The 26,222-nt window shown below is 45.0% G+C and overlaps 1 protein-coding gene and 1 long non-coding RNA gene across 5 annotated transcripts in view; one reads left to right on the forward strand and one right to left on the reverse strand.

Moving 5' to 3' along the window:
* The window catches only part of LOC114805460, a 69,970-nt gene that overhangs the window by 32,560 nt on the left and 11,188 nt on the right, over positions 1-26,222 (forward strand). The window lies entirely within an intron of this gene.
* DSCAM (DS cell adhesion molecule) overlaps positions 1-26,222 on the reverse strand; it is a 515,628-nt gene that overhangs the window by 573 nt on the left and 488,833 nt on the right. For 3 of the 4 annotated variants that reach the window (XM_029046622.2, XM_029046620.1, XM_029046623.2), the window contains 2 exons: positions 18,180-18,377; positions 15,252-15,554 (listed from right to left, as the gene is read on the reverse strand). In XM_029046622.2, the coding sequence (XP_028902455.1) occupies positions 15,252-15,554; positions 18,180-18,377 (501 nt within the window). The remainder of the gene's footprint in view (positions 1-15,251; positions 15,555-18,179; positions 18,378-26,222) is intronic. The other variant, XM_029046624.1, reaches the window with a different exon arrangement.

Raw genomic sequence — 26,222 nt, forward strand, 5'->3', positions numbered from 1 at the left:
TCTATTCCTGGCTCTGCCATATAGCTGCTGTGTGACCATGGGCAAGTCACCTAACTTCTCTGTGCCTCAGTTATCGGTAAAATGGGGATTGAGATTGTGAGCCCCATGTGGGACAGGGACTTGGCTCGTATTCCATCCCAGCGCTTAGTACAGTGCCTGGCACATAGAAAGCACCTAAAAAATACCACCATTACTGCATTCCCAAGGTAAGGAGGGAGGAGGGAGAGCTATATGAGATTAGTTCCATTGACACATACACACACACACGATCCCATTCCCAGCTCTGCCTGTGGAGAGCAGATTTCCTCTTGCCCATACGCTTCCCCATCTGATAGCTCCTTCACGGAGCTACCGGGGAACATCAGAAGCAGCATATTGGAAAGAAAAATGGACATGCCCTCTAGGCCATGGAAAATAACACCTCTGAGTTCACAGCAATCAGACGTGGTGCATAATATAAGACATCGGTCTTTCTGAGCGATACAAAACAGACCCCGGGGTTGGAAGGGAGGCACTAGGCTTGATTCCAAACTCTAAGCCCAAGTCTCCCCATGCCTCCAGTTCATCTGTGAAAGGAAGATAATGAGGCTAAAATCATATCTTCCTGTATGGAGCAAGCTCGGCTTTCCATCCCACAGCTCAGTGATGATAATGCTATTCTTATTAATATCATCATCCTCTTTGCTTCCATCTTGCTGGGTCTTTCCACATTTGGTGAGGGTCTTATAGCCAACTTGCTGCCCCTGCTGTTCTAAGGAAGCTCTCTGGAGATTTTAGCTGGATCTAAAATGGCAGCAACAGCAGCAGATTGAAGCAGTCTCTCAAGATTTTTGCACTCTGGTGGCTGTGCCTTTTAAAAACTAGGCTAGTCTAAAGAACTAGTAGAAACCTGTGAAATATTCAGAGCATTTCTAAATGGGCTCACTGCTTCTCTTTCACTGCCTATGTCTCCTAGTCTCTGTGGCAACAATGAAACCTTCTGCTGGCCGCACAGGTGGCCATGGTAACCACCACACTTGAGAAATATTGCTCTGGAATCCTTTCTCTGGGGATCGTTTTACAGGAAAAGGTTCAGGCCTCCTTGCAGGCTGGGAATTTGTTCTGGATGACCTCTCACGGTCTCTTCTAATTCTCTGATGCAATGAATTTAGACTCCTTTTTCAAAATAAATGAATTTAGGTGGAAAAAAATATCCATTTGAATTAAATTACCTGCAGCAGGAGGAATTTAATTTAGAATCTAGGAAGAAGTTTCTGAGTGTCAGGTTTGTAAGACAGTAGTCATGGGGAAAGCTGGGGGATCTCTTTTCTCTGAGGATGGATAGACACCTACCCAAGATAACTTAGTTGCAATCCTTCCTGAAGGCAGGGGAGTGGATTACATTTAGTCCTGGGATGCTGCTTCCAATAGTGAGATGGACTACCAAGTCCAGCCCAGGACTTTTTTCTTTTAAAATAATGGTATCTGTTAAGCAATTACTATATGCCAGGTACTGTACTAAACACTGGGGTTGATAGCAGCTAATCAGGTTGGACCCAGTCTCTGCCCCACATGGGGCTCACAGTTTTTTTCCCCATTTTACATGAGATAACTTCAGCACAGAGAAGTTAAGTGACGTGCCAGAGGTCACACAGCAGACTAGTGGCGTAGCCGGAATTAGGACCCAGGTCCTTCTGACTCCCAGGCCCATACTCTGTCCACTATGTCACATTGCTTCCCTACAGTGATTTCACCACAGTGGCCTTGTGGGATGTGAGTAAATTGTATTTGAGCACCTGTTGCATACAGAGCACTGTACTAAGTGAGCATACAGAAGAGATAGATGAGAGCTCCCTGCCTTCAAGGAGCTTACAGACAAAAGGCAGGCTCAAAATAATTTACAGATTGGAAGAAGAGGAGAATGTAAGGATAATATTAAAAGACACTTCTTTTGACTTTTCCTAAAATCAAGTTTAAAGAATAAAAAACAGTTCCCATTACAATAGATTTGTCCTTTGCTCATTAAGAGAGCTGCAGTTGGGTTCATTTTCAGTATGAACAGCTTCTCTATAGTCGTTATGAATTTGGATAGAAAACTATGATTGTCTAGAAAGAGCTAATGCTCATTTCTGGGTCTCTTGCAAATATGTAGTCAGCAGGTCACAAAAATAGAGATGGATGTGTTCAGGCATTATAGCAGCGAATCTGATCACACAGTCTGGCAGCTAATCTAGTTCAGTTACTCTGGTTCCTGTCAGAACTATCAAAGGTAAGCTCCTTGTGGTTGGGGACAGTGTCTACTTTGTGGTTCTCTTCCATGTGCTTAGTTCATACAGTGTCTGGCACAAAGTAAGTGCTCAATAAATACCACTGATTGATTCCTCAGAAAACTCCCTCCAAACGGCCAGGTGCTTATCTGGGAACATCTTTCTCTATACAAAAAAACCACCCCACAACATTTCCAGAATTCCCAGCCCGTCTCTGGAATTGGAAGGCTACGGTGGGAACCAATGTGCAGGTGGCTGATACGCTAATGTTAAGTAATGCAAATGACTTGCATTTAGTGTGACTTTAGTTGTTCTGCTCCGTGGACTTCATCTATCATTCTTCACTGGGATGAAAAGTTGAAGTGACTGAACTTTGGCAACATAAATGAACAAAACCTGCTCTGCCTTGTGCTGCCCTGTTGAGGGGTCTGTCTCCTCCATTATCTAGTTAGGACTGCAAACTCCTTGAGGGTAGGAATCATGTCTACCGGCTATACTAGTACAACCATCTATCTGGTATAGAACTCTGCACAATCAATTCATTAAGATTGATTAATTGAATGTTAGCCAGTTTATGCAATACTGTTGACTGAGGCTTTTATTTCCAGTCTTCAAAATGCTGGCAGTGAAAACAACGTATATTTTTCTGCTAGATTTTAAGCTTCTTTAGTGCAGGAATCATGTCTACTACTGCTATTGTGCTTTGACCACAGAAGGAGCTCAGCTTATGGATGATCGAACATAAAACAGACATAAACGAAAGAAGTTGAGAAAAGCCTTTAACTCAAAGTGCAGGAAGGCTTCTATAAGCCAATCCTTTGTATCTCTTCTTTTAGCCTGGTAAATTCTACAGGCCTCTTGTAAAAAGTTGGGAATGGTTTTCTCCTCTTTGCAACCTCCCACTACAGTTCACTAAGGCATTTTCCTAATTGCATTTAACATTTGCCTAATTACTCTCTTTGAGACTCACAATACAGAGAAGACAATAGAGAGGTAATGACGAGGATTTCATTTAAGGGCAAATGCAGATTTTTTTTTGGGGGGGGGTCCAAATAAATGAGGAAAGAAGAAAGGAACTATGGATGTGACTTAAGAAAGATCACTATTGGTTGTATTCAGGTTGAAGAGCACATTAATTGATACCTTGCCGGTTCTTAGTTCAGAACTCAGGCAGTAGGAGCCTGAAAAGCCCCCACATGATGAATATTTCTTTAGAAGGGTTGTTGGTGATTGGATTCAGTTATGTCTAAGTTTAAGTGAGGCGTTGAGGCTTCAGGCAAAGACTGTTTTAAAGCTCTTCATGATTTAAATCCTTAGGGCATTAATCCTTATTCTGTTAATGTGAGTTCTAATACCTCAACAGGGGACTCTAACTTTCCTACCCAATCATTTTGTATCTACCTTGGCGCTCAGTGCAGGGCTTGGCTCATAGTAAGTGCTTAACAAATACCACCATTATTATTCCAATACCCATTATCCCTCCTATTTAGACTGAGAGCCCCATGTGGGACGGGGAGTGTCTGACCTGATTCTCTTGTATCTACTCCAGTGCACGTAGTAAACAAATATATTATTATACACACACAAATACATATTTATATAAATATACACACATACACACACATTTGGGGCTTGAGCGTGGGGCTTCATGGGGACAGGATGGGAGGGAGAGAGGAAGAGGAAATAAAATATGAGAAGAGATGAGTGTTTCCACCCCATCGCCTGCCCTTTGAGGCTACACAGTTCCAACTGCAGCTCACGCCCAGCCCTTGCACCCCCAGCTAGGACTCCAGTTCCAGCTGGCAGGGGGAAAAAGATGGAGCTGCCATCTTGGTTCCTAAGGTTGGAGCATGCCTGTTTTATTACCCTACCTGCCCAAAAACCTGTGGGGGCCAAGCTGATGGCATCACCCCTACGATGTCTTGGCCCTCTGTGGTTTCAGCTCCAAGTCTGACCAGTAAGCCGTCTTCCTCTAATTCTTGAATGTGAGTAGGGCCAGAGTTTGCTCCTCACCAAATTTTGGGGGGCTTCAGAGGGTCTTTACTGAAGCCCTCCGGGGGTTATGCAGATCTAACTCGGGTAGGGGGGCAATCCTGACTCTGAAGTAATAGGCATATTTGTCTAATAACTCCCTTTCCCCAAACATTGTGGAGAACATTATTTTTGTCACAAAACTGGACACTACAATTCTTCAAGGAGTGTATACCACATGAACTGTTTTCTTTGGGGGTTGTCTAATAAGCTGAGTCCACTATGTCTCCCAATTCCCTTGGGATCTAATTAAATGACAGGCTACACTCCTTTGCAGTTGGTGAAACCCCTTAGGGAAGAAGAGTGTCCTGCTGCATTTCTCCATCAAATACAGGAACTCATTAAAATGGTTAAAAGTGTAGCAGAGATTTTTTTTAAACCCTCTTTCAGGACTGCAGCTGCATCATGGGTTGTACAAAGTCTTTGATTTGCTAGAACTGATTGAGGATTTTAAGGGGCCTGTGCTTTGGAACTCTCTAATCATGGATTTGATGATACTTCAACAAGTTTAATAAAGAAGACAGTACCTACCTATGGAAGCAGGAAGGAGAAAGCTAGCACCCTAGATTCTTGGAGACAAATTATTTTTCTTTTCCTGTTACTCTGCCAAAGATAATGCAGCTTGAATGCGCCAGGTTTTCAGGCAAAGCTTTATTAAGTTTTAGGATGGTTCAGTGCTTTTGATGCTCTAATTACTGCTTTTCAGCCTTGTGTTCCTGATTAGCACTGAAAGTAAACCTTTCAGCTGTGTGATCACTGCAAATGAGCATGCTTAATAATTCATGCATTTCTGGCTTAAGGAACACAAAAGCACAAGGTAAACTCTGTAAATGCTGGAAAAGCAAGTGGGCTAGTTGCAAAAGGATTTCACTTAAGTACGAAGCATAGCTAATAATAATAATAATGTTGGTATTTGTTAAGCGCTTACTATGTGCCGAGCACTGTTCTAAGCGCTGGGGTAGACACAGGGGAATCAACTTGTCCCACGTGGGGTTCACAGTCTTAATCCCCATTTTACAGATGAGGTAACTGAGGCACCGAGAAGTTAAGTGACTTGCCCAAAGTCACACAGCTGACAAGTGGCCGAGCCGGGATTCGAACCCATGACCTCTGACTCCAAAGCCCGTGCTCTTTCCACTGAGCCACGCTGCTTCCCTTTTACATCTCTGAATTTAGCTGGAAAGTTTCCAATGATGGGCTACAGGCAGCATGTTGGCATTATGGATCGATTAGACTGTAAGCCCATCAAAGGGCAGGGACTGTCTCTATCTGTTACCGATTTGTACATTCCAAGCGCTTAGTACAGTGCTCTGCACATAGTAAGCGCTCAATAAATCGTGGCTCAGTGGAAAGAGCATGGGCTTGGGAGTCAGAGGACATGGGTTTGAATCCCAGCTCTGCCACTTGTCAGCTGTGTGACTGTGGGCAAGTCACTTAACTTCTCTGTGCCTCAGTTCCCTCATCTGTAAAATTGGGATTAAAACTGTGAGCCCCACGTGGGACAACCTGATCACCCTGTATCTCCCCCAGCGCTTAGAACAGTGCTCTGTACATAGTAAGTGCTTAACAAATACCAACATTATTACTATTATTAATAAATACTATTGAATGGTGGCTGCCCCAAAGATTCGGATCAATCTAGCATGCATCCTCTTACCCACCCACAGTCCCTGGTTCCAAGTGCTTCCTTGGCTGAGCTGTGCTGACAATGTCCCAGGAGCTAACACAGTAATAATAATAATAATAATAATGATGGCATTTGTTAAGTGCTTACTATATGCAAAGCACTGTTCTAAGTGCTGGGAGAGATACAAGGTGATCCAATTGCCCCATGTGGGGCTCATAGTCTTAATCCCCATTTTACAGATGAGGTAACTGAGGCACAGAGAAGGTAAGTGACTTGGCCAAAGTCACACAGCTGATAAGCGGTGGAGCTGGAATTAGAACCTATGACCTCTGACTCCCAAGCCTGTGCCCTTTCCACTGAGCCACTCTGCTTCCCAGTAGAGATGGCCCTAAAAAACTCCCCATTTGCACTGAGTCCACAGCTGATAATTTGGTATCAGATCTGTCGACGGCCCCTAATAACCCACTTGGGTGCTGAAAAATGGGTAGTCTGTGACGTGCATCCTAGATATTCCAGGTTCCAATTTGCATTGGATGATGTGATTTAAACAGAGCCTAAAGATGGTCAAGTTAGAACATATTCCCAAACGCTGGTCTAGAATATCCATTCAGGTACTAGATTCCCATTTTCCCCACCCCAGAGAGCAACTGTACAGAAGGTGATATTTTTAAGAGGTCTTGATGAATGTAAATTGGCTCCAGGTCCCATAGGAAACACGATTGTCTGATGGCTGGTTCGCTGTTCAGGAAATGCTACCTCTCCAATTGTCATCTGTGGGCAAAGACGGGGAGGATCGACAGAGACCCGCCTGGCTCACCATTGTTGAACAGATCAGAGAGAAGGTTGGGGAAGCAGTGAATTGGCAGCTTTTCTTGAAGAGCATGTTACTTCTTCCATGGCCTTCACTGCTTCACCTGCCTCCCACCCAAATACCAGACAGTCACCTCGCCCACGCTGCCCAGAACAGTTAGAAGTATTGCCTCTGGACACCACCATTTACCGCACTCATCCTTGTTGGGGAGAGAACAGGATTCCTACTGTTCAGCACATTTTCCCGACATTTTCTAATGCCTTTAATTATTACATGGTTAGATCAACTTCAAACAGGCACCAATTGTTCCGACAGATCAAATTTTATACTTCTGTCCTTTTAAAGGAGCTTCCATACAGGAGATTTTCTGGTACAACTCTGACACAATAAATACATTCACCTTTCAGATCTTTTTCCTCTCTCTTATTGCTTTTCCTAATTACCACAGCTCCAGAGAAGCCCAGAGTCCAGATTTGATGTTTTCTGTATCTGCACTTCTCACAGATTCATTGTGCGAGCTCTGACAAACCATTTAATCTTCCTGTACCTTTTATCCCTAGAATTTTGACTCTGTATATGCCTGGTGGAAATTAGTCATTTGCAGAGGCTTTGCAAAGTTCACTTGAAAGGTTGTAAAAGTATAAATTATTATTGAAAATTCAGTCTTCTGTTTAGTTTTACAGTGGCAAACAGGGACATCACAAATACAATGCATTTTGTGAATTTTCTATGAGAAGTCAGCATGACTCAGCCTCCAATGATGGATAAAATTCCCAATTCAAACAGAGGCCCTTGAACAGCAAAAGAAATGCAGAAGTATATTAAGTAAAGAGAACTTTGCTACAGAATGCACTTCTTCCAGGGAATTTTAAAAAATGTATAAATGAACAAAATAATGTTGACATGATTGTGGGAATAATTTAAAATTGAATATTCAAGGTTTTACATATCTATATATACATATAAATATATGTATATATCCACACACACACTATATATATATATATATATAGAGAGAGAGAGAGAGAGAGAAATAACACGAACCTTGGGAAAGTCACTTAACCTAACCATGGGCAAGTCACTTAACTTCTCTATGCCTCAGTTCCCTCACCTACAAAATGGGGATTCAATACCTGGTCTCCCTCCTACTTATACTGTGAACCCCATCTGCAACCTCATTATTTTGTGTCTATCCCAGTGCTCAGTACAGTGCTTGGCACATAGTAAGCCCTTAACAAATGCCACAGTTACTATTAGAGAACATGCAATGTCTTTTCTCAAGGGCAAGTTGTTGATGTGGGGTCCTATCAATGAGTGTGAGTGGAAAGGACAAATCCACGCGATGATAATGAAATGACTAGGCTGCATTTTACTACATAAGTCATATTGTAGGTATGCATGAACGTGTTCAATATTTCAGGACTGTGAGAGGTTATCCCACATCCCCGATAATGCCTTCCTCTCTTCCTTCCTCGACCCAAGGACTTTTCCTCGGAATCAAAACGACCCCACAATTCCATGAAGCCACCTCCAGTATAGCACAAGTTTTTCCACCCACCCACACACACACACAACTGACCCTCTACAACACTGCATTCTAGTTTCTTTCACTCAAGAAGTTCATCCTAATTCCTATGGCAAAGCCCTTTCTACTGTGACTTCAGCCCTTTTCTTTTTATCCTGCCTCCAGTTCCAATACTCATGCACCCAGTGTTCCTTTACCTAAAACTCAACATGAGCAAGACTGAGCTCCTCATCTTCCCTCCCAAGCCCAGTCCGCTCCCAGACTTCTCCATCACCGTGGATGGCACGACCATCCTTCCCGTCTCTCAGGCCCGCAATCTCGGTGTCATCCTTGACTCGTCCCTCTCGTTCATCCCACACATCCTATCCGTTACCAAGACCTGCCGGTTTCACCTCTACAATATTGCCAAGATCCGCCCTTTCCTCTCCACCCAAACGGCTATCTTACTATTACGGGCTCTCGTTATATCCCGGCTAGACTACTGTGTCAGCCTTCTCTCTGACCTCCCTTCCTCCTCTCTCGCCCCGCTCCGGTCTATTCTTCACTCCGCTGCCCGGCTCATCTTCCTGCAGAAACGATCTGGGCATGTCACTCCCCTTCTTAAACAACTCCAGTGGTTGCCTATCGACCTCCGCTCCAAACAAAAACTCCTCACTCTAGGCTTCAAGGCTCTCCATCACCTTGCCCCTTCCTACCTCTCCTCCCTTCTCTCTTTCTACCGCCCACCCCGCACGCTCCGCTCCTCCGCCGCCCACCTCCTCGCCGTCCCTCGGTCTCGCCCATCCCGCCGTCGACCCCCGGGTCACGTCCTCCCGCGGTCCTGGAACGCCCTCCCTCCTCACCTCCGCCAAACTGATTCTCTTTCCCTCTTCAAAACCTTACTTAAAAATCACCTCCTCCAAGAGGCCTTCCCAGACTGAGCTCCTCTTCCCCCTCTACTCCCTCTGCCATCCCCCCTTTACCTCTCCGCAGCTAAAGCCTCATTTTCCCCTTTTCCCTCTGCTCCTCCACCTCTCCCTTCCCATCCCCACAGCACTGTACCCGTCCGCTCAACTATATATATTTTCGTTACCCTATTTATTTTGTTAATGAATTGTACATCGCCTTGATTCTATTTAGTTGCCATTGTTTTTACGAGATGTTCTTCCCCTTGACGCTGTTTATTGCCATTGTTCTTGTCTGTCCGTCTCCCCCGATTAGACTGTAAGCCCGTCAAACGGCAGGGACTGTCTCTATCTGTTGCCGACTTGTTCATCCCAAGCGCTTAGTACAGTGCTCTGCACATAGTAAGCGCTCAATAAATACTATTGAATGAATGAATGAATGAATGGTTAAAGTCAAAGAGCAATTCCGCCTCTGGCCTTCCCTTCTCCAAAGTAGTATTTCAATTTCGTTAGTCTCCCTGCCTAGAAAGCCTGGTTCCCAAATCTTGGAACATTTTCATTAGTGGGGTCTAAAATCAAACTGAGCCCTCTTAGCCATGGGTGGGGACTGTGCTGGCTTTGATGGGGTCGTGGGAGGGCTGCCTTGTCATTGCCAGCATTCATTCTGTTTCCACCGTGAACTCGTTTAGTACTGTGGGGATTTCATATCGTATGGAGGCTTGCAAGAGTTTATAAGCTAAGGAGGCGGGTCAGGGCAGTAGTTAGAATCAGACTTCTGGAAGTATCCTCATTGGGCCTTTTGGCCCAGCCCTCTGCCTCCCAGGCATGGGAATGACTTAAACAATCCACCCTACAACTCAGAGAAACAGGCATCAAACTCCAGACTTCAGTCTTTTACATCTCCATACATAACTTCCTGTTGATATTTACAGTACCCAATTATCCAACTATTAATTCCCCTAACAAAAAAGTTGGAAAAGACTGTTTGCCAGGGTGTAACTGATTCCTACTGCCTAGATCAACACTTTTCATAATTGTTTGCCGTGCCTCATTACTCATTAGTATGTGATTCATGCTGAAGGCAGGGACTTTTAAAACTGGTTAATTGAGCTGAAAAATCACTTTTTTTTCTCTGATTGTACTCCTTCCTCACAGTTTGAGTAGTATCTAGTTTCTGAAACCTGCTTCCTAATCCCCCTGCTTGAAGAGTCCAAGTTGAGGTCCCCTCAGAATTGTTGAAAGCCTCCACTGAGCCCCTGAGGGCCTCACTGGGTCCGGATGGAATGAGCAGGGATGGGAAGTAAATGATGTTGACAAAGGATAGGGAGAGGAAGCTGTCAGGAAAGAGCTGCCATCTTGTCCCCCAAACCCATCTAAGCCCCAGTGCCCCCACCCTGACCTCTACTCTCCCCCAGGAACATAGAACACAACTCTGCTCTCCAAGGGTCAGTTTTTCACTGGAGCATTTGGTATGATATTGGCTAACAGCAAAAGGGAAGGTGAGAAAATGAGCCATTTTCTCCCCAGCCCTTAGTTTCCAACTTTTGGAAACTTGAAGCTCTCAAACTTCTGAAGATTATCTTATACCATTGTAATGGCCACCTCAGTTTAGGAGGGCTTCCTTACTTTGACCCTCCTTAAAAGTATTTCTGTGCAACTCAGACACATAGTCACATCAAGAGTGTCAAAGAGTGAGTGGCCAAAAGGGGAGACTGTGTGTCTGATAAGACCCTGTTAAACTATACCATGTGAAAAACTTTTCTAGTGCAATATTAATGCTGCAGCATGATATCACAAACTTGTTAATGAATTACCCTATGTAAATCAATCTTCACTCCCTACTTGGAAAAGCCCTAGATAAATGATAGGAGGCTGATAGGAGAGGTTCAGATACAAGGATTCTGTTTCCATTCTTGGCTCATTGGCAAGATGCTGCTTGCCTTTTTCAGAGAACAAAGGCGCATTCCTCTTCTTACTCTAGAAAGAAATGCAAAATACTATTGCAACTATTTAATTGGGGCTTTGCTAAGGGAATTTGAACCCTTGTATTCTGCTGCTGTTTTTCCGGGGAAGTAATCAGCCATCGCCTCAGAGAAATGTGAATTAGCAAGGTTTTTACTGGAAGCTGTTTTATTCCTAATTATACTCATTGGTATTCACTATGTCTACAGGAGGAAGGACTCAGTGGTAGCCAGCAACAGGACCTGTATCTACCCCAGATTCACAAAGAACACTGATTCACTTCCTCTGAAAAGGAACTCCACGTTGAGTGGATCTTCCTCTGTTGGTGAGAATAGCAATCAGCATCAGCTCAGGATCAAAGAAAGAGTCCTATGCAGGAGCCTGGAGTTGAGCCTCTCCTACTATTTGACTCTCACTAAGGAACCTAAAGTCACCAATGGAATGAGCTAGGAGTTATGGGCAAGATGGATCTTGTGGATTAACCCTGGGAACCAATGCCCTGGATGTCCCTCTTTTCATTCAGGATAACATTTTTTTTTTGGCCTGGATGGCATACTACATTCTGTACCAACATAGTATGCCTTCACTATGCGATCTCTCAATGGAATTTATTTTGCACTAATGGTTTGCAGAGCACTGTACTAAGCACTTGGAAGAATTCAGTAAGTACGCACAATCCCTGCCTTACACCATTTGGCTAGAACGTGGTGGTAGGAGTAGGGAAGACTGTAACCCAGTTGTGGGCAGGTAATGTGCCTGCTAACTGTTTCATTGAACAAAGCACTCAGTACAGTCCTCTGCACATACTAAGCACTCAATAAATGCCATTGGTTGAATGATAGGGAAGATGGTCCCAATATGGCCCATGTGTCATTAATCTGGATACAGCATGACAGAGTGTGAGAAAACAAATGGTGAACATGGCATTGGGCAGGAAGAGTACGAGAGCATGAATTTTCCTTAATGCGGGACTTGACAAGAACACAACCAATCCCTGAGTTATAGGAGAATTGAGTGTATATAACAGTACTGGAGATTGACTTGCAAAGAATTCTCCACATTAGGAGGAAAGTCATGAAGTCTGAAAGCATAAGGGGGCAGCAGGGCTTAGTGGAAAGAGCAGGAGACCTTAGTTTTGGTGCCAGTTTTGTCCCCTGGTTTGCTCTGTGACCTTGAGCAAAGTCACTAAATCTCCTTGTTGCCTCACTTTCCTCATCTGTAAAATGGAGTTAAGATACCTTCTTCTCCTTACCTCTTAGGTTGTGAAAGCACTGTGGGGCCAGGTCTGCCTAAACTGATTATCTTGTACCTACTTCAGCACTGTGCTATCTGCTTAGCACAGAGCACTTAATATAGTTAGCATTATAAATAAAAGGAAAATGATTCATGGGGACTACTTGATTAATTGCTGGAGAGCATGACTATTTTGCTGGATGGTGGTTTAGTTAGACACTAAAATAACAGATGATGGTAGGGCGCCTCGGCAGACTGAGAAGGACCTTTTGGAAGAAGGATGGTCTGATCTGATTATCTTGTATCCACCCCAGTGCGTAGTACAGTGCTTGGCACACTGTAAGAGCTTAATGAATACCACTATTAGTATTGTCAAATATGTTTCAAGATGGCTAGGAGACAGCTGCTGCTGAAGGGAGAGAGGCTTGTCTCTGAAAGGAGGCTTCAGCAAGATTGAGATATGATCAGGCAGCTATCAGTAACGGAGTCTGCAATTTTGGATTGGCGTGGCCAATGTCAATCTTTCTAGACCCATTATTTAGAATGGATTATTGATTACACAACAGTCCGTTCTGCCTCACCCGCCCCCTTGAATACGATCTCACCACTGGGAACATCCCCTTTAACTGTCAAGGACCTTGTAGAGGTAGAGAGGGGAATTGCAGATTCCTCATACAAGCACCAAACATCCATCTGTTCTTCTGAATTCTCTACAGACACATCTTGTGGCCCATAAAGCCTCACTTGATCTAACTGGGTTCATGGAAACAGAAGCTACCGTTTGGTTAGGAGAAACATCATGAATAAGAGAGAAGCTGGTCTAGAAACTAGTTCTAAAGCTACTTAAAACTAAGGGAAACATCAGAAACCATGGCTGACAGAGGGGAAAAAGTGATTAAGTTCCATTATTGTTTCTCAGAGGATTAGAGGCTTAAAATGGATTGGAGTAAGTAGAGACTTTCTCTGACAAATAGCCAGGTGCACAAAGAGGGTTTTTGTTTAAGGTATCCAAGTGCTGGAGAGGTTGTGTTAATTAACAATTCAGATACTGTTCTCTTAAAGCCCTGCAACAGGTTTAGTGCAGAAGCTATTCAATAGGTTAGCTCTTAACAAGTGAAGGAATTCTTTCCAAGTCTCTTGAGAAGAAAAGATGCCTCTTTCTTTCAAAGTGCGGCAGAAAATAGATTATTCCATAAATATCTAAAGTAGTATTTTTCCATTCTACCCTTTGATAGTCGAACAGATCTGCAAAGGAGTCATCACAGTTGAAGCAGCGTGGCCCAGTGGGAAGAAAACGGGCCCAGCAGAGGTCCTGGGTTCTAATCTTAGCTCCGCCACTTACCTGGTGTGTGACCTTGGGCAAGTCACTTAACTTCTGTGTGCCTCAGCTCCCTCATCTGCAAAATATGCAAACTTTCGCACTTACTCTATGAGCCCCATGTAGGTCCTGATTACCCTGTATCTACCCCATTGCTTAGCTCAGTGCTTGGCATATAGTAAGCACTTAACAAATACCACAGTTATTATTATTCAATAGTATTTGAGCGCTTACTATGTGCAGAGCACTGAACTAAGCGATGAGGTCACTTAGGGACTGATCCCGGTGTCGAGGAGGTGACAGAAGTGGGAGAGAGACCTTTCTGTGGCCTGAATGTGCTACACTGTGTTAGCTAGTCAGAGGAAAGGCTGTTTTTCAGATGGAGAGAGTTTAAAAGTCTGCCGCCGGTCAACCACTGCAACCACTAGAGATAGTTGCAAATTCAATCCATAGTGTTTGTTGAGCACCACTTATTGGGTGCCAAGCGCACAGTGTGGCAAAACTTGACCCAGTGAAAGGTCCTCGAGAAAAGGGCTTGTGTCTCCCTCTCCCAAGTGCTTAATATAGCGCTTGGCACCCAATAAGTGGTGCTCAACAAACACTATGGATTGAATTTGCAACTATCTCTAGTGGTTGCAGTGGTTGACGGACGGCAGACTTTTAAACTCTCTCCATCTGAAAAACAGCCTTTCCTCTGACTAACACAGTGTAGCACATTCAGGCCACAGAAAGGTCTCTCTCCTGCTTCTGTCACCTCCTACTCGACACCTGGCTCAGTCCCTATCGAAGTACCCACGGGGGACCCAAGGCACTTGGCAGTCTTGGTTTTGGATAATCCAAAATCCTCATGGTTTTTTCCAAATCTCATTAGGAAACAGTTCCGATCTCTCAATTCAAAAGGGATTTCACACCCTGTGGGTGACTTTGCAATAAGCAGCCTCTCTCATTCCTCATTTGGTACATCTGAATAAATGGTAGATTCAAAGTTTAAGGTATTTTTGCAAATGATTCTTGAAAAGGTAGCAGGGTATGCACTTGGATCGGTGACCTTTGGACATGTGATATTCTCCCCACCACCCCAAACCCAAAGCACTTATATAAATATCTTCTTATTATTTACCATGAATTATTCATATTAATGTCTGTCTCTCCCTCTAGACTGTAAACTCATTATGGTTAGGGAACGTGTCTGCTAATTCTCTTGTACTTTCCCAAGCGTTTAGAACAGTGCCCTGCACATAGTAAGCAGTCAATAAATGCCATTAATTGACAAACATTCTGCATTATTTTCATGCATGCTTCTGTAAACTTTATTCCCAGTGTAACTCGCATTTTACCCACTGCAATTAAGCAACTCTTTACCCAGAGGCTGGGAAAACTGTCACTTTTTTCTGTGATTTTATTTTCAGAAGGCACACCAGCACCACAGATCCCAATCTGACATTTTCTCATTCAACTAGGGGAACAGGCTAGATTGGTCTCTGTCTCTCCCGCCTTTTCTCCCCCGGCTCCTTGGAGCCCCTTACCCCGAATTGAAGAGTCAGCATGAAACAACCAGAAGGGTCCATCGTGAACCTGCTTCCTGGGGGCTTGGGGTGAGTCGCTGGCTCTTACCTGGCCGATGTGCCTTTGGAACTGCCATGTTCATCACTCTTCCTCCGTCCTGAGGTTTGGGGGGAGATGCAGTAAACCTGCAGATCCCCGATTCTGAAGGGGTGCTGGAGGTCAGACTGTCTGTGTAGTCGTTAGTTCCTGCCGTTAACTGTTCCGACGACGTGTCCGATATGAAGCACTCCGTAATGGTGAACTTGGCGTGCCTCAGCTGTTCTTCCATCTTGGCGTGCTCATACGCTCTCGCTAGCTCTTCATAGGTGGAGGAAGCGCTTTCTGTGGAGACCATGCTGCTTCTTGCTCTATCTATGCAACAATGACAATTCACATAGGTCAGGTTAACTGAACTCTGGACTTTATTGGGCAGAGCACTTGGGGAACTTCCTGAAAATTCTAGCAATGGTGCCAGATTTGGAGAAGAGAGGGGAGTGAGGCAGAGAGAGAGAGAGAGAGGTTAGCAGCCTACTTCTTCTCCCTTCTGTTTCTCCCTGGCTTTAGATTCGAAACCCTTTATTCACTTCACCCTTAGCCCCACGACACTTAGGTACAAACCTGTAATTTATTTTAATGTCTGCCTTCCCTTTTAGACTGTACACTCCTTATGGGCAGGGAACATATCTACCAACTCTCTAACATCGTACTCTCTCAAGCGCTTGGTGTAGGGCTCTGTAATCAATCAATGACATTTACTGAGCGCTTACTGTGTGCAAAGCACTCGACTAAAGACTTGGGAGAGAACAACAGAGTTGGTAGACACGGTCCTGGCCCACAATAAGCTTACAGCCTTGACAGGGAGAAAGACATTGAAATTAAAAAATAAAATAAAATATGGCTATGTGCCTGAGTGCTGTGGGGCTGAGGGTGGGGTGAATATCAAGTGCCAAAAGGGTACAGATCCAAATGCATTCTGCACACAGCAAGAGCTCAATAAATACAATTGATCGATTGATTGATGGATGCGGAAGAGGAGAAAACAAGAATTCTAGGGTTCTCTGCCTTTGTCTTTCTCATCTTGGCACCACTCTTTATCGACCCTCCACCGGGCCTCTCTGGGCCTGTGGTTTCTCTATAGGGACCTGGATAAAACTCTAAGAGCATCTGTGTCTTTGCTTCTGGGTCCCAGACTGCCTCTCCAACTCTGTATCTGGATCTCTCCGTCTGCCTCCAGATCCATCTCACACTATAACTGGGCCTCTTGTTGCATCTTTGCTTGGGTCCCTGGTCACAGCCCAGTGGGGAGCTAGAATCGTTAGTAGCTGTAATAATAGCATTGAGAAGCAGTGTGATATAGTGGAAAGAGCTATGGGAATGAGAGGACCTGAGTTCCAATCCTGACTCCACCTGCTGTGTGACCTTGGGCAAGTCACTTCACTTCTCTTTGCCTCCATTTCTCATCTGTAAAATGGGGATTCAATACCTGTTCTCCCTCCTACTTAGACTGAGAGTCGCAAATGGGACAGGGACTGTGTCTTTTCAGCATATACCATATCTACTTCAGTGTTTAGAAGGGTACTTGTCACACAGTAAGCTCATAACAAATTCCACAATTATTACTAATAGCATTTACGGACAATACTATTGCTTTTTCCAATTTAACATTTTAAAAGGTGAATCCAAAGTGCATGCCTTTCAGCTTCTCCCACTTCCACCCACCCCAACCCAGAAATGCTTCTAAGAAGGTGAGCAAGGGATCCCTTAATCGTCTTGCTTTCCGTAGCCTCTGCCTGTTTCTTCTCAGGTCTGCTCCTCTGCAATCCAATCCCCTGTGGGCAGGGAGGCCCTGTTTGTAAGTAAGAAGTGAAGAGGTGATTTTTGCATCTCATCATCCAGGGCCCTGGGCCACACGGATGACTCAGCAACCACTCTCTTGGTTTCATCCATCTCTTGCGACAGAGCCCGCACTCTCCTTTCAGGGATGATGAGCAGACGTAGGATCTCAGTAGAATACGCACGGAAAAGTCACACACAAACCTTCGGTCTAATTGAAGAGACTCTTCCTCATCCCTGAAGTTGGGTTTTTTTGGTTTCTTTAAGGGCTGGCTGTGAATCTGGTCGTGGGGCTTGTTCTCTTCCTGAGCTAAGAGTAAACCATCGGGGAAGCAAATATTGGGGGGACTCTGCCTCAACTGGGGGACATTCTAGTTTTGAAGCAGATCACCTTTAATAAAGGCAAAATGGTGTACTCAGATTTGTTTCTGACATTGTATCTCATGATCACTTTGCACTTTCAGGGGGAGGGGACAGGGAAAGAGGAATGCTATTCTCACATCCGTCTTTCTCAGGAGCAAATCCCTGGGGCCACAGGTCCTAGGCAGTTTTTACCTAAGAGTCAACCCATTTGAGACTCAGCCATTCGCAGCAGGCCAGATAATCGTTTCCTGTCCGGGAACGAACGTCATAGGTCCGAGCAGGATGCCACTCCCATTGATCACAAGAAGGTCAGCTGCAATGGCCACAATGGGCTAGAGGGGCCTGTGTGGATACTGGATGTCAAGATGCACGTGATGTCACATAATGACGTTACGTGCACCATTTTGCAGAGGAGCTCCGAGCTTATCTGAGCCCGGAGCGGTTCTCTGGGGGCACATCTGGCCCCCAAATTGCACAGAGCCGTTGCATTTCCCTCCTACAACTCTGGGAATGCCGACAATGTGTCTCTGACACATGGCCGAGGGAGGCTGGATACAGAAAACAAAGATACCAGCCATAAAGGTGTCCAGTACAGAATCCAGAGCAGACAAGGCACGGACCAGCTGAAAACCGGGTAACTGGCCCTGCGTGGACACCAGGGGCATGCACAACAACTTAACTTAGATGCCCCTTAAAAGGGAAAAGTGTGTGGATCAGTTTATGTTCCATCCCGAGCTGGCATCCATTTTTTTGTGGCAATCGCCCTGGGTTGTCGGAGGGGCTACTTTAGCCAGAAAATACCTGTGTCTTGTGAGGGGCTGACGCTGTAGCTGTCGCTCTCCTTGTCCACCGATCCTGCCGCTCGGGGAGTTGGCAGCCTCCAGTCCGTGGTGAGCGTGTGTGCGGAGATGGTGGGGTGGGGTCTGTTGAGAGTCCACTGACTGGCGTATCGGTTGCGCGTGGTGGGTCCAGCCTTTGCGTTCCGCCTGGTGGTGGGATCTAATAATGATAATAATTGTGGAGTTTGTTCAGCGCTTTATTACGTGCCAAGCATGGCACCGAGTGCTGGAGCGCTTGCCAGATCATCAGATCGGGCACAGTCCCTGCCCCACATAAGGCCAACAAGGAAGAATAGGTGGTGACTCCTCATGTTGAAGAGGAGGAAACGGAGGCACAGGCAGGTTATTCGACTTGCCCAAGGTCACACAACAGAGCCTAGGTTAGAACCCAGATCCCTCGACTCCCGGGCCTGTGCTCATTCCAAAGTGGCCACCCTGTTATCTGGGAAGAGTCAATTATTGAATCTAATGCCAGGTGATAATCACACTGCTAAAGTAGGATAATTGAACAGAAAACTGTCCTTTAGGAGGGGGAAGGCTAAGGTGCAGGGAAACATCGATGGTCCTCAGACACCTCAAGGGTGCTTTATGGAGGATGAGAACCACTGTTCCATAGCTGCAGCTGAACGAGAACTGACGCTGATCAAGCAGGGACAGTGTAGATTGAGATATGGTCTGTGGCCTTTGGAGGCTCACAGTATGAAAGGTTTGAGAATGGAGGACAGCCACAAATAATACGGTAGATTCAGCAAGATGGAACAGTCTCGGGGTGTGCACTGCTCCTGGGGTTACATGGCTACCACCTTCCCGATGTTCTCACTGACTCCAAAGGCACCTCACTCTCCACCTCACACTGTCGACCTCACTCTCCATTTCAAGCGTGGCAAGTCTGCCAGCCAGCAATGGGGATAGGGGTATCTTGAACATCCTGTGACTTCTTGTGAACTTCAGAGCCTAGATGATGGAGGAGCTTAGGAGGCTGGGAGCTGCAGGGCAGTAGCTTCCACCCCCACCTCCAGTTTTAGTGGGGGCAGGTAAGGTGTTCTGATCATCAGGCGTTCAGAGACAGATCTTGGCCTCGAATCATAAGACTGCACCCCGTACATCATGATTCCTAAAACCCTCCAAAGGCCCCCCCATTGCTTCTCTGATAAAAAAGATGGTCCCAGCCCTTGGCTGCAGTGATTTCTGTCAGCTGACTCCATCCTACCTGGCTGCACTTTTCTGCCATTCTGCCCCAGTCCAGGCTCTCTGCTTCTCCCATAAAGTCCATCTGTTCCTCCTTCTTGACTCTCCTTTCCAACACTCAAACCATTTCCCTATCTAGAACACCTCCCTCTTCAGGGGCCCCAAAACCATATCTCCCCACTTTTTAAAACCCTTCTAAAATACACCTTCTCCTCCTTTTGTCATCCTCATTTTAACAGGTCCCTAGCCACCTTAGCACTCATGCAATCTCCTCCTGGGTTTATCCATCTGTTATTTCACTTAATTATTGTTAGATCACCATCTTACCAGCACTTATCTTCCCTATAAAGGCAGTTAATGCCCCGAGGGCAGGGGATAGGTCACATATAGAGTGCTTGACACGTAATAAGTGCTTAACACAAAGCACAATTATTATATATATGTATTTTCTATATATACATACATCCCACAGACACCTAGTACAGCACTCTGTACATTGCAGGTGCTCAGTGAATATATATTGTTGTTAGGGAGGATGGTTTTGAGGTTGCTTGCACCACCCAGGCTGTAGATGAGTTATTTAAGGGCAGCACGATTTCCAGGACAACAAGGTGCGTGTGATCCATGTGTTTTTCTGCTGAAGAAAAAAGTCCTCGAAGAGAAAAACCCTTCTTAAAAGAAGGAGGTTAAATGTCTTCTAGCAAGAAGCTCTATCAACTTGATAAGTGGAGCTTATCAAGTGGAGTTCATTTAAATGCTAATGAATCTTTTCTGGAAAATCATCCAGTCCCTCTGCATAATTTTTGACAGTCCGTATTTCTATTCATCTTCTCTTGGTCCGCTACCATCTGACTGGGAAGGATACTTGAGCATTTTGAGAGCGATGGCGTTTCTTTAGTGTCTTAAATGTTCCTCTTGTGTATTCTGGTGCTTTGATTTCCCTCCCTGTTCCCTCTCGCTATTCCGTAGCCTTGAGTGGTCCCTTCCTCTGCTTGGGAGCACGAAAGAAGCCACCCTTACCAAGCCTCTCCAACTTGGAGTTTACTCTCCTTGAAAAATGGATTCACAGCCACCCACTTATCCAACCAGAAATCCCTGAATCAATCAATCAGTCAATGGGATTTGTTGAGCACTTACTCTGTGCAAAATACTGTACCAAGCGCTTGGGAGAGTGCAATATAAATATAATAGAGTCGTTAGACACAACCCCAGCCCACAAAGAGCTTAGACCCTACAGGGAAAGAACCCTAAAATGGCAGCAGCTTCTCTGTGCTTGTTTCTCCCATTTCTTTTAGGTAGATATGACATTCTGACCCATGGCCTGATCATTTTAGTTCAAAAATTTAGATCACAAGTGCCCCATGGCTATTTGTCCTGGACTTCCAGCCTAGCCCATGTCAGCTTTTTATCAAAAGCTTTTCCAGTCAGGGTGGGCAAAAGGCTCCACAGGGCGGCTTTCTGAGCTAATCGCTTTTTGGCATCTGCCCCTGCTCCCCCAGCCCCCCAGCCCTCATCACCCCTAAAACTCTCCACACTGACAATGAAAAGTTGGACCCCTCTGGTGATGATGCTAATTTCTGAGGATCCTAGTGGAAAAAACAATCCCCAACTGAGCAAGCTCCTTTGAGGAGAAATTGTTTCAATCACTGTTCAGTGCTAGGCATATTTTATTCCAGTGCCAGCTTGCTGGATATGTTTTGTTTGGTTCCTAAACTGAAATATTACATATGGTAGTTCCTGAAATAACAGCTAAGATAAAACAGTTTGCTTCTGTTTCCATTTAGTAGAGTTCTTTGTATAACTTACTGGTTAATCCATTATGTAAATAAATGTTTGGATTTACTATCAGTGAATGGAAAGTATTTTGTAAGGCTCCATAACCCCCCAGTGTAAATACAATTTTATGATGAAGCTTCTAGCTTGTTAAACCAGACCAGTTGTTTATAAGCTAAGAAATAAAAATAGCTCACTGACCTTTCGGTATTGGGTTCAAATCCCGATGAAGCTTCTGCATGTGAAATCAAGTTGTTTTATATACATTGTTTACTCTGCGTCAAGCACTGTTTTAAGTGCTGGGGTAGATACAAGCTAGTCAGGTTGGACACAGTTCCCTGTCCCACATGGGGTTCACAGTCTTAATCTCCATTTTGCAGATGAAATAACTGAGGCAAAGAGAAGTGAAAGAACTTGCTCAAGGCCATACAGCAGACAAGTGGCAGAGCCAGGATTAGAACCCAGGTCCTTCTGACTCCCGGGTCCCTGCTCTATTCACTAGGCCATGCTGCTTCCCATGGTCATGGTCTCAGGGGGTGGGAGAAAGGGTATTCTTTCTTTTACAGATGAGGAAAATGAGGCATAGAGTGGGCAGGGATCGGGTCTACCTACTCTGTTGTATTTTCCCAGTTGCTTACTACAGTGCTCCGCACATAGTAAATGCTCAGTAAACACCATTGCTGATGATGATAAAATGAAGCAGACTTGTCCAAGATCACAACAGCAGGCAAAGTACCAAAGTCAGGATTAGAACTCCAGTTCCAACACAGTTTATCCATTAGAGTGAAGTCAAGAGATATGCTCCCTTAGGTGGAACTGAACTAAGAGAATTGTAACAGGGAGAGATGGGCAGTAGAAAACACCTTGGCTCTCAATCAATTAAGTAATCAGTGGCATTTATTGAGTGCTTGCTGTGTGCAGCACACTAAGTGCTTGGGAGAGTGGGTAGACATGATGGGTATGTGTGATAGAGTGGATAGACATGTTGCCTGCTCATGAGGAGTTTACAGTCTAGAGGGCGAGACCGAAATTAAGATAAATTACAGCTAGGTACATAAGTGCTATGGGGCTGAGGGTGTGGTGAATATCAAGTACTTAAAATGGCAGATCCAAGTGCAGGGGTGACAGAGAAGGGAGAGTGAGTAGGGGAAATGAGGGATTATTTGGGGAAGGGCTCTTGGAGAATACCTGTTCTCCCTATTACTTAGACTGTGAGCCCCATGTGGGACAGGGACTGGGTCCACCCTAATTATCATCTATTCCAGTGCTTAGAATGGTGCTTACCAACATTATAAGAGTCTAAGAAATACGATCATCATCAGAATAATGCTGTGAGAAGCAGCATAGCTTAATAGCTAGAGACAGGGCCTGGCAGTCTTTAGAATCTGGGTTCTAATCCCGGCCCTGCCACTTGCCTGCTGTGAGACCTCGGGCAAGTCACTTTACTTCTCTGTGCCTCAGTTACCTCATCCATAAAATGGGCATTGAGTCTGTGACCCCATGTGGGACAGGGACTTTGTCCAACCAATTTGCTTGTATCCACCCCAGTGCTTAGTACAGTGCCTGGCACATATTAAGAACTTAAAGAGCATTAAAAACAGATTTTTTTTAAAAGAAGAGCTTTGAAGGTGGGGAGAGTGGTGGACTGATGGATTTAAGAGAGAAGTATATAGGAAACTAAAGGAAATACTGACCAGGCTTCTTCTTGTTTTGAAATCACAAACAGCTATAATGCCTGAACCCTAAAACTGTTACTCACTGACAGAAGTGTTCTGAATGGAAAGGATGGGGAAGGAAAGCCCATGGGGAAATGGGTGAGGAGGAGAAGGTCTCAGTGGGTATTTCTGCTTAGAACGGCCCTCAGGGAGGGGAGAGAATGAAGAAATGGCAAGCCTTGCCTAGGCTTCACTGATCAGGCAACCAGGCAGAAAACTGAGTGAGAAAGGCAAATTCTTCTTCTTGCATGCTGTGGGGGAGGAGGCACTGGAGAAAAGTAAAAATAGGGAATTAAATTCACCCAATTAGAGGATTGTTATACAGCTAAAGAGAATAAGATGCTTGAAAGGCAAAAAGAGTCTTCAAAAGTAGGCAGGAAGTAGATGGATGCATAGGGAAAAAGGACCCAGAACTGAAAAAGCCAGATAATGCTTGTTCTTTGGGGAAATCAAATAGATTCTCTGATTGGAGGTATGTTATCAAATAGGGTGGCCGTTTGTTTGGCAGCTAGTAAGCGCTTAACAAATACCATCATTATTAGTTGTTGGGTTTTCAGTTGGTCCATCCCGTGTCCGGTATGGATATGGCCCTGGATCGCCTTTACATCTGGTATTTTTTATTTTAAGCACCCTGCTGCCCTCTGCTTTGGTTTCTGCCACCAAGCTTAGTACATACAGTGCTTCACACGCAATAAGAGCTCAATAAATACAATTGAATGAAAAGTTCCACGGCTCCAAAACATCACCCGTGTTCAGATGGACCTGGGAGCGGAGCTCAAAGGCTCTGGAGCATGTGGGAGGGTCTGGAGATGTGCCCCCTACACTCAGGGAAGTTCAGATGAAATTTGGCACATCCTACTGCGGGCCTGGCAGTAGCGCATAGGACGTCACTCGTGTGTGCTGTCCATGACGTCAGCCATCATGTGATCAATGGGCTTGTAGATGATGCACTGTCAAATAAGGGGGCATCACCCTATAGAGTAAGCTCTGCTACTGCCAGAGTGTTCAATGCTCCTGATAAGATCCTTGGGGTACTAAGAAAAAGGGTGCGGACAGAAGAGGCCACTTGAAAGCATAGGATGACTTGGTTTAAGGGTGAGAGGTTATAGTGATAAGAGACAGTTGGGGGAGTTCAGCATAGTTTTAAACGGAGTCCTGCATTTGGAAAGTTGCCTCACAACTATGGCAAAATGCTGTTAAACCAAATCCTAGGAAAATGCAAGTGCACTCTACTCACCTTCCCCTAGAGAAGGAATATTTTATGTATGTGGAAGAATGGGGAGGAAGCCAAGAGAGAGGCTAGATCAAACTAGCCTGTGGATAGATCAGGGAATCAGAGTTTCGTTAGGACAAGAGCTCAAATTTCATGTTTCAATGGGGCAAAATTTTAAAGAAAGAAAATAAAAACCAAAATCGAATTTGACTCACATGAAAATAACTGGCTTCTCGGGGACAAAAAGGGGAGTGAAAGGAAAGATGCATAGCCCGCACGAGGTATACAAATGCCTTCCTTGTACGGTCTCAGTTCACTGTAGTCCTGAGGAAGTGACCCCATCTTTGTGTGAGCAATTTTATCTGTTCAAATGAGGGCTCACCTGGTTGACCAGGAATCTAGAGAACTCATTGTGGACTAGGAAGATTTATTTCAAGGACAAGGACGATTGCCACATCAACACAATCTGCATCCATAAGAAATCCTTCCCTTGGAGGCAAGTAGAAAAAAATGCCTTTTCCTCTTTGTAATAAGGGAGATTTATGTCCTTGGTTTTCAATGGAGAAACATATTACACACCCCTGAATGGGTAACTACAGAGAAGAACTGAAGGAGTTGAAATTACTGTTCTGCAAAGAAAAATAAATCACCTTCTGCAGGCATTGTAGAATTGAAGGATCTGAGAGAGTTGAAAGGAGGTTAAAGCTGGGATCCTGAATGATGTGTGCTGAACAAAGCTGAAATTCTTAGTGTGACATTTATATTGTTTCTGAATCAGGAAGAGTGTGTTAAGTAAGCATGGGTTAATGTTTGCATTAATCCCTGCAAGAGTGTTAAGAAGGAAGGTGTAGGAAAATCCCTTCACGGGACTGTGGAAAGAGTAGGGGAATTGGGAGAGAGTGCTTAAGTAGAAGCCGCAGCTCTGCTCCTTGGAGTGGAAGACAACCGGGAGGCTTTTGTCTCTACTAAGTTGCTTGTTCTCTCTCACTGATGAGCTGCTTTGATTACTGAACTGTAAGAACATTACAACCCGTTAGTATTTTGCTTCCGGGGTTAATCTGTTGCTCCGTTTGTAAATGCTGAGGACGCCTTGGACGTCCTCAGCTTTAAGATTAATGCCTAAGCAAGAGTCGGGCAGAGAAAGGGAAGAGGCAGACAGGCAGCCTACTGAGATGGGCTTTTATTAGGGCAGTGGGCCTGCTCCCACGACACTACATGCCAGCATTCGAGAACACTATGTCAGATTCTAAACGAACTCAGGAGCACGATATCCTTCTTTGTGCTGTTGGCAAGCGTTTCATTCCCTTGTGAGGAAGAGTTTGGTAGTATTTTCTCAATGCCTCTCCACCCAGGCCTATTTATCTCTGTGTGCGGCTTTATATTGGTATCCTTTGTTTTTGATGGTGGTGATTGATAGCCTCTCCACGCGTGTGGACGTGACTGCAGAGACGAATGCAGAACCGACACTGTGATTCGCACCGTGCATGTGGCAATAGCTGCTTGCCGGGCCCAAGTGTTTTCCCCGTTGGCCCTGATTTTGAGATTGCCTTTTGCATTCTCATCTGCAGGAGGGGTCCACTCAAGAAGACCATCTCCTCCCCCAAATGCTGCCCACTATGCTGGTTTCTCTGTAACAGCTGCAGTCTTCCCACAGTCCACCGCTATTAAGAGTGGGCCACAACACTATGCTCCTTTGGGGAGGGAAGCGTGTCTTCCAAGTCTGTCATTGTCTCTTCCTGGGGGGTGCTCGATAAATCCCATTAATTGATTACAATAGTATTTATTGAGTGACTCCCTGGGGCAGGCAACTATCTTATTAAGTGCTTGCGAAATATCAGAGAAGCAAAAGACAAGATTCCTGCCCTCCAGAAGCTTGCACTGTTTAAGCCTGAAGTTCACTAGGTCTTTAAAATGCATATTCTGCCCTCCCATCTTGCTTGGGCTCCGTTTCGGTTGAGGGTTCCCCATCGCTCTCATCACTCGGTCCATCTGGCAAAGTTGTGCTGCTGAGACTATCGCCTCAATGTCCAGGAAGTGTGATCCAAGAGCATCATCCATGGATAATGCTGGTGAAATGAGTCAAGTAGTCGGATGTGTCTTCAGTGGTTTCAGGTGT

The sequence above is a fragment of the Ornithorhynchus anatinus genome, chromosome 18 (assembly GCF_004115215.2).
Source record: "Ornithorhynchus anatinus isolate Pmale09 chromosome 18, mOrnAna1.pri.v4, whole genome shotgun sequence".
Taxonomy (NCBI): Eukaryota; Metazoa; Chordata; class Mammalia; order Monotremata; family Ornithorhynchidae; genus Ornithorhynchus; species Ornithorhynchus anatinus.